This window comes from Galeopterus variegatus, unplaced genomic scaffold (assembly GCF_000696425.1).
Source record: "Galeopterus variegatus unplaced genomic scaffold, G_variegatus-3.0.2 Scaffold2410, whole genome shotgun sequence".
In the NCBI taxonomy this organism is placed as follows: domain Eukaryota; kingdom Metazoa; phylum Chordata; class Mammalia; order Dermoptera; family Cynocephalidae; genus Galeopterus; species Galeopterus variegatus.
In genome coordinates, this window is record NW_007728521.1 from 45,562 (window position 1) to 57,030 (window position 11,469).

Consider the following 11,469-nt stretch of genomic DNA (forward strand, 5'->3'; position numbering starts at 1 on the left):
GGGGGGGGGGGGGGGGGGGGGGGGGGGGGGGGGGGGGGGGGGGGGGGGGGGGGGGGGGGGGGGGGGGGGGGGGGGGGGGGGGGGGGGGGGGGGGGGGAGAAATATACGTACTGAATACAAGTTAATAATGAAAGCTGCTCTAAGGTCTTACTGAATAAGATAAGAAGTACAATAGAATCATGGCAGAGACAAGGAATCTGTCTTCACTCAAATATTACATTTTCCCCTTATAGGGTCAAACTGTTGTTTGTGAAAGGGAAAAATGAGTAGGGAGTATGACAACTCTTTTCAACAACACTACTGTATACAAATGTCACAATTCTTGAATACGGGTTACAATGTGAAATGGTTGAGACTGCTGAAAGACAAATTTTTACTTACGGTCTAAGTCTGTTTTACAGACACCAGTGTAATGTACCACCATAATTAATAACATACTATCTTTAGGAGCACACTGGGAGAGATATAAGAAAAAACTAAATCAAACACCTCACCTACTGGTATCCCTTAATGACTAATCTATAAAGAAGGCAATAAATAAACATAAGAAAAATATTTTAAGATATGTCGTGGCTATCATTAACTCTTGATAACTTGGGGCAACCTTAAACTGGGGACTTGGAACAGCTGCCTTACAACCGCTTGGAGTCCTGGCTAAAATGCAGATTCCTGGGCCCTGTCCCAGGTGTACTAAAGCTCAGTTTTGGGGGGCAGGCTCCAGGAATATGAGTTTTACATAAACTGCCACGTGATTCTTTTGGATAGAAAAACCTTAGTGATTTTGGAGCTATAGATTTTTCATTTTCTGCTTTTTGGCCACTGTACTACTCATTAGCTATCGGAGGACAAGTGACCTTGCTAAGAAAAGCAAATGCAGCTCAGTTGGTTAGAGCACAGCCTTATATCTCCAAGGTCATGCGTTCGGATCCCCATATAAGCCAGCCATCAAAAGAAAAAAAAATACAAGCAAATGCCCCTTAGTTTCTTTATTGTTAAATCTGAACTTCCATCATAAATCATTACTTGATTTTTCTCAGAGGGCACAAGAAATTTTTCCTGGCCTTGCATGAACCTAGGATTCCCATAGCTAATTCCTCTAATCTCCATTAAAACACATTAAATCTTGACCTTTTCCTTTCGCAGTTCATTCATATACTGGTTTAATGCCGTCCATTCTGCCCTTTGTATATACTTTATTTATGTATCGATTTATTAGTATTGTCTTAAATAATAGCTTCAAGATTTTAATAATGTATAGTATATCTCATATTTTAATATGAATATCTAACAGGAAATGAAGATATTCAGCCACACATTTAATAAATGCTTTTTGATGATAATGGAACTTCTCATTTCTGTATTACTCCTTATCAGGTGGTAACTGTAATTTGGAAAATAGCAGATTGACACAATGACCAAAACTTTGTAGATCTCAACAAGATTGTTCTGTTCTCAAAGAGCAGCTTTTTCAAATAGCAAGACGCAAAGGTAAGACTAAGTCTTTCAACAGTATACTCTTTGCCCTTCTGATCTTACCACTCATTTAGAAAATCAAAACTAAATGTCATATAATCTCACAGTAGATATGCTTTATTAATTGAGCTTTAAAAGTGTTAACTACATAAGAAACACTACTGGTTTTTGAAGCGAATTTCATAAAACTTGTGCTCTTTTAATTGACTTTTTCTTAATGGGGGCCATTTTCTGTTGATGTGTTTGAAACCATTTTGTATTAAGTGTTCAATTAACATTTCTTCTTTATACCATTACATACTCCTGAATATTAATAAAGGTTTACTTTTTCTTAGATGATTCTTCTATTATTTCTTTACCTGGTATTTAATGTAAAAGAAATTTCAATTTTGAAGAATAGGAGAAATAAACTATTCCAAAACAAGGCAATAGGAACTTTATCCATTAAATGGTTAGAAAGAATACACAAATGCTTACAAAAAGTCCTCTCAGAAAAAAAAAATCCTGAACAATTAAACAGAATATAGGCCAGCCAAGGGTAATTCATCATATTGAAATTTTTAATCTCTTAAAATACTATTAGTCAAAATGCTTTTCATAGTTGGTGTTTTAAAAATCCTAAACTCACTCTCTCTAAAAAAAAGTACAAGGTAAATCTATTTTTTGACTAACAAACAGTTCTCACTCTGTCACGATTAGTACATGAAGTTAGGCAACTCTGAACAATGGCAGATCAGTTCTTCTGATGTCAAGTCCAGTGTCCTTCCATAGATACTAAAGAATCTCATTCCAATCTCCCATTTTTCCCCTGACACCCATTTCCAAACAGATGAGGAACTTAAAGCCCACAGGGAGAAGTTATAATTTGCCCAAGATTACCAAGCCTAATAATGGCAGAGCTAGGTCTAAAACCCAAATCACCTGTAGCACTTTCTACATGGAACTTATCCCACTCCTGTGATAACTGAAAATTTTTTTTCTTAAAGGACTGTCTGATGGCCTTCCCCTTGATTCTAAATTTATTTTCTATAAATGATAGTTATATAAGAAAGGTTACACAAAATACAGCGTGTAGATTTTTTAATGGCAGAAGTATATCATGAGATGGTTTGCAATGAATTCCCTTAAGTTCACAGAGGAGTAGGCAACCACATGGTTGAGGGATTATTATTTTTATCTTCACTTTCATTTAAAGCCACTGGCAGACAAAGAGGGCAAACGTATTAATCACATTTTCGGCTGCCTTTTAGAGAACAAATGACTTGGATCTCATGCTTCAGATGTTTGGTGGTAAAGATATTCCTGGTCTAAGAAACAGATGCTGCATTTAGTCCCACGTTGGTTGTCTAACAGCTTTTTATTAACTGCAACCAGCTTTACGGGACTGCTGTCAAAATGAAATTTGTATGTAGAACCCAAACTTCCTCCCTTTCAATTAAAAAAGTCCAGGGCTGGCCCCGTGGCTCACTCGGGAGAGTGCGGCGCTGGTGGCGCCGAGGCCGCGGGTTCGGATCCTACATAGGGATGGCCGGCACCCTCACTGGCTGAGTGTGGTGCAGGTGACACCGTGCCAAGGGTTGCGATCCCCTTACTGTTCAAAAAAAAAAAAAAAAACCAACGTCCAAATCCACTGCTTTATAAGATAGTTCTTCCTGGAAATTCATGGAATCCAGTGAAATAAAATAAACTATCAACCACCTCATAAAAGTTATCTCTCCAAATTGCCAAGATATTACAAAATGTGGATATACTCTGTGTATCTTTCAGGAATGACCAGCGTGATAAGAATGGTATAAAATGGGGAAGAGGACCTTAAGTCAACTAATGAACCAAATATACCATCAGAAAAAAAAAAGGGAGGGCATATATTATACAGGTTATTATTTCCAAAGAAAACAATGAATTAAAGTTATATATTCATACCTATACAAGTTACCTCCACACCATGTGTTACTCAACCTACCTATGTATATTATCTTGGCCAGAAGGGACTACACCTACGTTGGCTACATTTACAACCTTCTGAAGGATCACAGAGGGAGTGAAATTCTGTGGTGCAGTAATGATCACTGTAGATGTTTCATTCATTCCTGTTAGCATTCCTGTAAAAGCAAAAGAAGACTTCCTTTCACTAATTTCATTATGAAAATCACATTTAAACAATTTTAAGCTCATAGCCAAAATTTAAAAACTTTTTTCAATCAAAGAAATACCACTTTAGAATGTAATTTGTAAGATAATTATCATGAAATTAAGACAAACTGCAACTCTTGGAAAGATTTTTTAAAATTCCCATTGCACAGGAAAATGTGTAAAAATACAGTAAAAAAAAATTCACTCAATGACTCTAAAGTACTAAAGGATAAAAACGCAGAATCACACATATGAAATTTCACTTTCAGTCCCTTTAAAATATACTGCATCTGGGCTAGGGAAACTATTAAACTGCCACTTCTTAAGAATATATATTTATTATTGTTATCATTTTTTCTATTCATTCAAAGACCTCTCACTGCCAAACGCTGCTTGAGAACAAATCAAAGTGATTCTGGAATAACTAGCAGCATCACCTGATGAATGACCTCAATGTGATAGACCACAGCTATCTCAACAATGATTGGAAGTCACTGAGCAATTGTTTCTAGAAAACGTACAAGTATTTAAGTTACACTTAATGATTAACAGTATTTGCCTAGTGAATGGAACTACAGTTGCCAACAAAAACACTAACTGAAATTTCTGAAGGAAAAAGTTTGAAAACAAAGAAAAAGATGTGAATGAAAAAAATCTTACATTCCAGAGACACTTCAAATAATAGTTAGGAAAGAAACTAAGTTAAGAAAAATCATGAACAAAAACCATACGGTTAACACAAGACATGCCATTAATATCAGAATCTCATGTGAAAATGTTTAGTGAACAAATTCATCAATATACCAAAAACTTGAACAAATATTGAAATTTAGTACCCAGGTTAAAAAACTTTTTATTAAAATTAAAAATTTTTTATTTTTTATTGAAACTTAATTGATTCTACATATTTGTAGGGTATGCAGTTAAAAATCAATACCTGTGTACAATGTGTGATGATCAAATCAAGATAATTATGATATTCATCATTATAAAACGTAATCATTCTTTGTTGCCATTAGCCAATAAATACCAACTATTTCAATCTGCGATATAAGTCATGGATACATAATGGTATCTATTTTAAAAATGACCTTTGGAGACATTTAATATGTGCACAATAGTTTACAAAATTTATGAAAATGGTAAAATTTGATTTCATGTTTTCAAAAGACATTACACCTTCAGGCCTATATATTTAATTTAGTTATTTGTTGCAAATGCAACCTGAAATTTTTAAAACTCCCTATGATTAACAGTATTAAGACAATGAAGCCCAACAATGTAAAAAGACATATGCCATCAGAAAATACAACTATCTAGGGCCGGCCCGGTGGCGCACTGAAAAGTGCGCCGCTTGGGAAGCGCGGAAGCGCTCCCGCCCGAGGGTTCGGATCCCACATACAGACCGGTTCCCGCTCACTGGCTGAGCGAGGTGCGGGAGCAACACCGAGGGTTGCAGTCCCGTTGCCGGTCCCCGGTCCAGTGCGGGGGCAACACTGAGGGTTGCGATCCGTTGCCGGACACGGAAAAAGACAAAAGACAAAAAAAAAAAAAAAAAGAAAATACAACTATCTAGCTTCTAACAAGAAGCAGTTTTTACTGACCACTTTCAAACTCCAGGAACACTGTGTTCTGTCTTAAACTGTTTAACTTCAATATAAGGCAAAAGCTTTAAAAACTACACAAGCAGTCAAACACTGCTTTTAAGTAAAGCACAGTGGCTGACATAACACTGCTGAGAGATGTGTGTACTCATTTAGGATTTAAACCTTCTCCATTAAGCTCTATTGAAGAGCAACTGCTGAATAAATGAATGCAACTATGTTTATGTTAAAAGCCTGTTTCCCGCAGCATGTAATTAAAGGAAATGTTGTACAAAGCCAGTACTTTTGTCAAGCTCCTGTAAATGGAAAGATGGATAGCACTCAGAGAAGTGAATGCATTGCTTCATATTTAACCTTAACACTCTTGTCATTAATGGTTTGTCTAACTTGTTCTATAAAAGACAAGGTACTGCTCCATTGAAGTAAAATTAAAAAAAAAATCAACTAAACCATGCTTTTCAGAACAGAAGATTCATTATCGTCAGCTAATGTATTGGCATAAAGCAAAGTAACATCCTATCAAGTAAGGCACACATTCAATCTGCCTTCCCACCCCCCTTTATTTTTAACTCATGCTGTTTTATTGTTATAGGCAATTTGTACCACTCAGCATGACAGTGTAAACTGAATCAAGATTAATTTACATGCAAAAGAACACTTAGGAGAGCAGCATGGTAAGCAAATGTATTGTCTCGATTGCTGAGGTGGAAAAAGAACCTGGAAAGAAAAAAAGGTGCTCTAATTAAGGGGCATCAAATATGATTGCTTGTGGTAGTTAAGGGCCAGAAAATAGTAAATGCCTGACCATTTAAAGAATTAGCATCTTGCTAGCTAGGAACCCATAAGGTAGATGCATAAATCATAATAAAATTAAGTAAACATTTTAGGTATCTTAAATCAGAGATTTTTCTAAATGAAAATATATCAGATATTTTCACTTTAACAATAATGAAAAAATATGCCGAAGTATCATTAAAAGTTTCTCCTATGAAAAAAGACTTTAAAACACGGTATAGCCTGTTCATACATAATAAAGGTTAAAATTACTGGGAAGGGCCGGCCCGGTGGTGCACTGGAGAGTGTGCCCAAGCGGCGCTCCCGCCGAGGGTTCGGATCCCATGTGAAGACCGATTCCCGCTCACTGGTTGAGCGCGGTGCGGGCGCCAACACCGAGGGTTGCGATCCCGTTACCGGTCAGTAAAAAAGACAAAAAAGGAAAAAAAAAAAAAAAAGAAAAATTACTGGGAAAATACTTTAAATTGTCAGTCTAAATAATTTGTGGCTTCTTAGGATTTATCTAAATTTTGGTGAGAGTACTGGACAGCACTTACTTTAGGTTAATCAGCTGTGATTCACTGCTAAATGCAAAACAAATAATATAAGAAAATAAAATTTAAAAAAAATTGTCTAAGTTTTAGATTTGCAATTCAATTCACAAGAAGAAATGAATAAAAGGAGGCAGCTTGGAATAAGCTATCGGTTTAGGTCTCTTAAAATTAAAACTGTCTGAAGAAAACAAATTAAATGTTTTAAGTAAAAAAGAGATCCCATGCTATTTATAGTACTGAAAGCATCTCACAGCTAGATCATTAACTTTGTAATGCTCAAAACTCATAGCAGTGAATACATCACACTTCTGTTGAAGGCTCATATTATGTATATTACAGATACCTTCAATATAGAGGATAAACCAGTCTTTCGATTAGCTCATTGACTACCAATGTTACAAACAAGCAATGTTTAGCCATGAAACCCTAAAATGCAACAATTGAGAAAAAGCGATAGATCAGGCTGTATATAAAAAATAAAACTTTTTTGTTTTAAAAATAATAATCTAATATGTAACAATCTGTTAGAATCACTTTTATTTAATATTGTACACACTTTTCAATTATATAAATCTTTAGAATAAAAATAGAACCATATTCCCCATGTTTCTTATTTATAATTTTTTCAGTTAAATCCTAATTAATACATTTAATGCACTTTTTTTTTTTTTTCTTTTTGTCTTTTTTCGTGACCGGTAACGGGATTGCAACCCTCGGTGTCACACCCGCACCGCGCTCAACCAGTGAGCGGACTGGTCTTTATATGGGATCCGAACCCTCGGCGGGAGCACTGCCACACTCCCAAGCACCGCCGCACTCTACCGAGTGCGCCACCGGGCTGGCCCTTTAATGCACTTCTTGAGTCTTAAAATATATGCCCTGTAAAATGAGATATTATGTAAATTCATTGTATTTAAAGTAGAAAAATAGGTTAAAGCTAACATGTGATCACACACACACACACACACACACACACACACACACACACACACACACTTCTTAAACTTACTTGCATTTTACCTTCCAGAACTTTGCATTGATAAAATGTTAGGAAACTGATTTTTATTCTGATTTGGGATTTATAGTTAGCAAGTCATTTTTAGGCACCTTTTGTGAAATAAGCTAAGCTCTTCCTAGAGGAGTATAACAAACAAACACATGTGTAAAGTTGAGAACTGAGACCTCTACTACCAAATCTGCTGAAATCTATAACTAAAAAGATGCTATTGAAAATACTCTTTAAACCTGTGGTAAATTTGCCAGCATCAAGTCCCACATCAAAGAATGAATTCAGGAAGACAGAAAGAATGATAAAGAAATGCCAAGAGACTTACAAGGATTTACAAATACTTCATATAAACAAATTTTCAAATAGCTTTATTCAGAGTAGCCTTTCTGCTCTATTAAACATAGCAAACAGCTGCCAGATTTATTCAGACAAATAATCAACAACCATAGAAGTAAAATGGCAGAAGAAAAAGGAATTTTGGCAACATTTCCACAGAGGATCACAGCTATTCTCCAAGTGCACGTCTCTCATGCACATACGGTTCTGTATGGCTAGTCATCGAAAAACCCCTCAGTCACAGCAGAGCACAAAAAATTTGATCGAAATATCAAGTATTATAAAACAAAAGCTGAGGGTATACAATAATCTCCTGCTTTAGATATATTTTAGCTGCACTTTTCAAAAAAGGAATATCCCCTTAACAATAAATGTGCCCACGCCTTATGCAGTCACTGGTGTGCCACTCACCTTGGTTTGCTGAGCAGGTGTAAAGCAGAGAGGCAGGCTTTAGCCAGCGAAGCATAAGAATAGCAAATATAAGATCAATTCAATTTGTCAATAGAAAAATAAAATCACAAAGATAATTTTCTTCTATAGCAATAATCAACTTCAGAGGAAAGCAAATGCGAAGATGAATTTAGTCATTCTTCTTTATCACTTAAAAATATGGCCCAAGAAAGAAAGACTACTATTAATTTACAGTCTTGTATGAAATTTTTTTTGTGGGATTCTTCTATAATACTTTGTTTTGATATGGTGGATCGCAAAAGCTTAAGAGTAAAAAGAAATCTTCGGCACTAAAATAATAAAGTGCCAGGAAGCATGTCCCTCTCCTTAGGCAAAAGTATTTGTGTGTGCCTACTATTTTCTGGAAGCTTGATGGATACGATTTAAGACCTCGAAATAAAGGAATCTTTGACAATACTCTCAAGAGAAAAAAATAGCTTAGATTCACACGATGTTTTTAAAATTGCTGACTTTAGCATTTAAATATGCCCTAGTTTATAAATGTTATCTTTAAACACATAAAATCAGACAGTTATTTCCCCTTACTCATATTCAAAAAAACCCACTAACCCCTCATTTTTATAGAAGGTATGCTTGACACCAAGGCCAGTTCAGGATATTAATACTTGCATTCTACTGAAAATATTTTTTTAGGTGCATATTTTTAAATGTTTCAGCTCTGATATATTCTGTATTCTGACAACATAGCATTTCTTTAATATAGAATTAGGCCAAAAGAAAATAAAGGTATTTTAATGCTATAATTAGGACTTTATTTTACAGGGTACTCAAATGTGTGCAGGGAAGAATACATTTGTAGGACAGAAAAACAGTTTGGTGATGAAAAAGAAATACAGAAAACATAACATTTATAGTGGCAGGACACTGGTAAGTCCTCAATTCCTGTCATTTTCACTAATACAAAACATATTAGTATATCATCAAGTTGACAAACCACAGCTCTAAGGATTAAAAAGTTAAGAATCAATTTATTATTTTAAAGACATGTTAATCAATTTTCAAGTATGCCAGAAATGTAGACAAACATATACTTTTAAGGTTATTTTATAAATGCAAAGCATTAATAAAAATTGGAAGATTATGCACTGACATATGTTAATGGCTATGTATTTATGCTAATTTATTTTAGAGACAGGCCAGAAGAATGAGCATATATTATACGGTATGCAAATTTCTAGTAAATTGTAGTAATCTCTCACCTTGCTCTTTCTTAAAATCTTTCTCTGACATGGCCACAGGTAAAAGCAGTTCTCCAACAGGTGGCTGAATATTAACATTGAAGCAATCATCCTTGGTACTAAGGAAAAAAACAATCAAAGCTAACTACATGCTTAACAAATAAACATTCTTAATACTATAAAGTTAAACAGATGCACTTAAAGCATATGTCAGAATATAAAGTATAAGAAATACTGCAGCTAAAAAGGGTTGAAAATTTTCTCAAACAACACTATTTGCAGAGAAATACATCAGTTACTTGAATCAGAATTTTTCTTTATAAAACAGTTATAAAATCGTGCCATTTGACATAAAACTTTTAAAAACAGCAGCAGTTATATAACCACTACCACCAGAGGAACACTTCATGCAGCTTACAGTAGAGAAGTAATATTTTATCTTCACTTTGCATAAAGTTTAGAAGATGAAGTGCTTCAGTCTTAGTTAAGCTCTCTTTCTTAAAACATTAAACTAATTTTTAATAATAAATAAAATGGGGTGACTATACTGTGTTTAGACATGTGCTAATAAAATAGTATCTCATCTGCAAACTTGCTTTCTTAAAAAAAAACCACCTTATTTTCTAGTAGTGTTATTCACTGATACTGTTGATCATATGTGGTAAAAGTTATTATTTCAAATGACAGGATATGAAGAATTTACGAAGCCAATTTCTGTTCTAGTATCAGAAAAACAATACTGAATGCATTTATTTCACTTAAATCTCACAACATTACTATCAATAAAATATTACTACAACTGTTTTAAAATTTTTTTAGGTTAGATGAATGAAGTTAGCTTGATCGGTTAAAAATGTATTTTTGCTGCAAATAAGCAGAAAATCAGTTTCTTGACAAATAGGCATTTATTGTTTAGAACATAAGAAGTCTTGGAATTAACAAAGTCTTGTTAAGTGGCTTAAAGAGGCCTTTGGGACCCAGATTTCTCTAGCTCTCTACTCTGCCGTTAATAGGCATTTATTGTTTAGAACATAAGAAGTCTTGGAATTAACAAAGTCTTGTTAAGTGGCGTAAAGAGGCCTTTGGGACCCAGATTTCTCTAGCTCTCTACTCTGCCGTTCTTAGCATACTGGCTTTCATCCTCACACTTGCCAGATGCCTGCTGCATCTGCAAGTACCACGTTGACATTCCAATCAAAGGGGGAAGAGTGATGGTGAGGAGTGGTAAATAATTGAGCCAACCGAATCTGTTCCTCTTTATCAGGAAAGCAAAGGTTTTCCTGAAAGTCTCACAGAGGGACTTCTACTTTCCTGTTAGAACTAGATGTCATGGCCGGTGGGAAAGTGGCTAAGGAGATGGGGATTGTGGATAAGAAAGAGCCTTAAATTTATTCAAGGGTGGGGTAGGGACAAATAATATAGTATGAAGAAAGGACATAAAATCCATTTGTATGTTATTATGTACTGTATTCTCATAAGCTGCCTTATATTTTTCAACATGTGGATTGTCCAAGGCAAACCAATAAATTCATTTATTAATTCAATAAACATTTACTGAACTACAAACTTGATTCTATGTACTGTGGGAGTATAGGGGGATTTAAAGCCAAGTGAAATTGGCCCTTGAAGCTCACCAGTCTAGTGGAGGGAAAGAAATTATGTTTATAATGGAATGATAAGTGCTATATTAGAGATATGGAAAGCATTTTAGTTCATGGAAGAGGAACTAATTTGTTCTGCAGGAGTGAGGTGAAGATATGTTTATTTCCAAGAGGAGAGAGAGAGAGAGAGAGGGCATTCTAGGCCTGTGTTTTGGCAATGGTGAGCAGCGTGGGGTGTCAACAGATGAGGCTGGGAGTGCGCTGTAAAGAGTATCATGTTATAAAAATTGTGACTCTAACCCATATTATTGCCTATGTAGCTTTAGCCTGCACAAA

The 11,469-nt window shown here is 35.2% G+C and overlaps 1 protein-coding gene across 2 annotated transcripts in view; it reads right to left on the reverse strand.

Moving 5' to 3' along the window:
* AP3B1 (adaptor-related protein complex 3, beta 1 subunit) overlaps positions 1 to 11,469 on the reverse strand; it is a 254,762-nt gene that overhangs the window by 8,097 nt on the left and 235,196 nt on the right. Inside the window, exons 24-26 of one of the 2 annotated variants that reach the window (XM_008581622.1) lie at positions 9,554 to 9,651; positions 8,295 to 8,331; positions 3,453 to 3,575 (exon numbers count right to left, since the gene is read on the reverse strand). In XM_008581622.1, the coding sequence (XP_008579844.1) occupies positions 3,554 to 3,575; positions 8,295 to 8,331; positions 9,554 to 9,651 (157 nt within the window). In that variant the 3' untranslated portion in view covers positions 3,453 to 3,553. Of the gene's footprint in view, positions 1 to 3,436; positions 3,576 to 8,294; positions 8,332 to 9,553; positions 9,652 to 11,469 lie in introns of those variants that run through there. The other variant, XM_008581623.1, reaches the window with a different exon arrangement.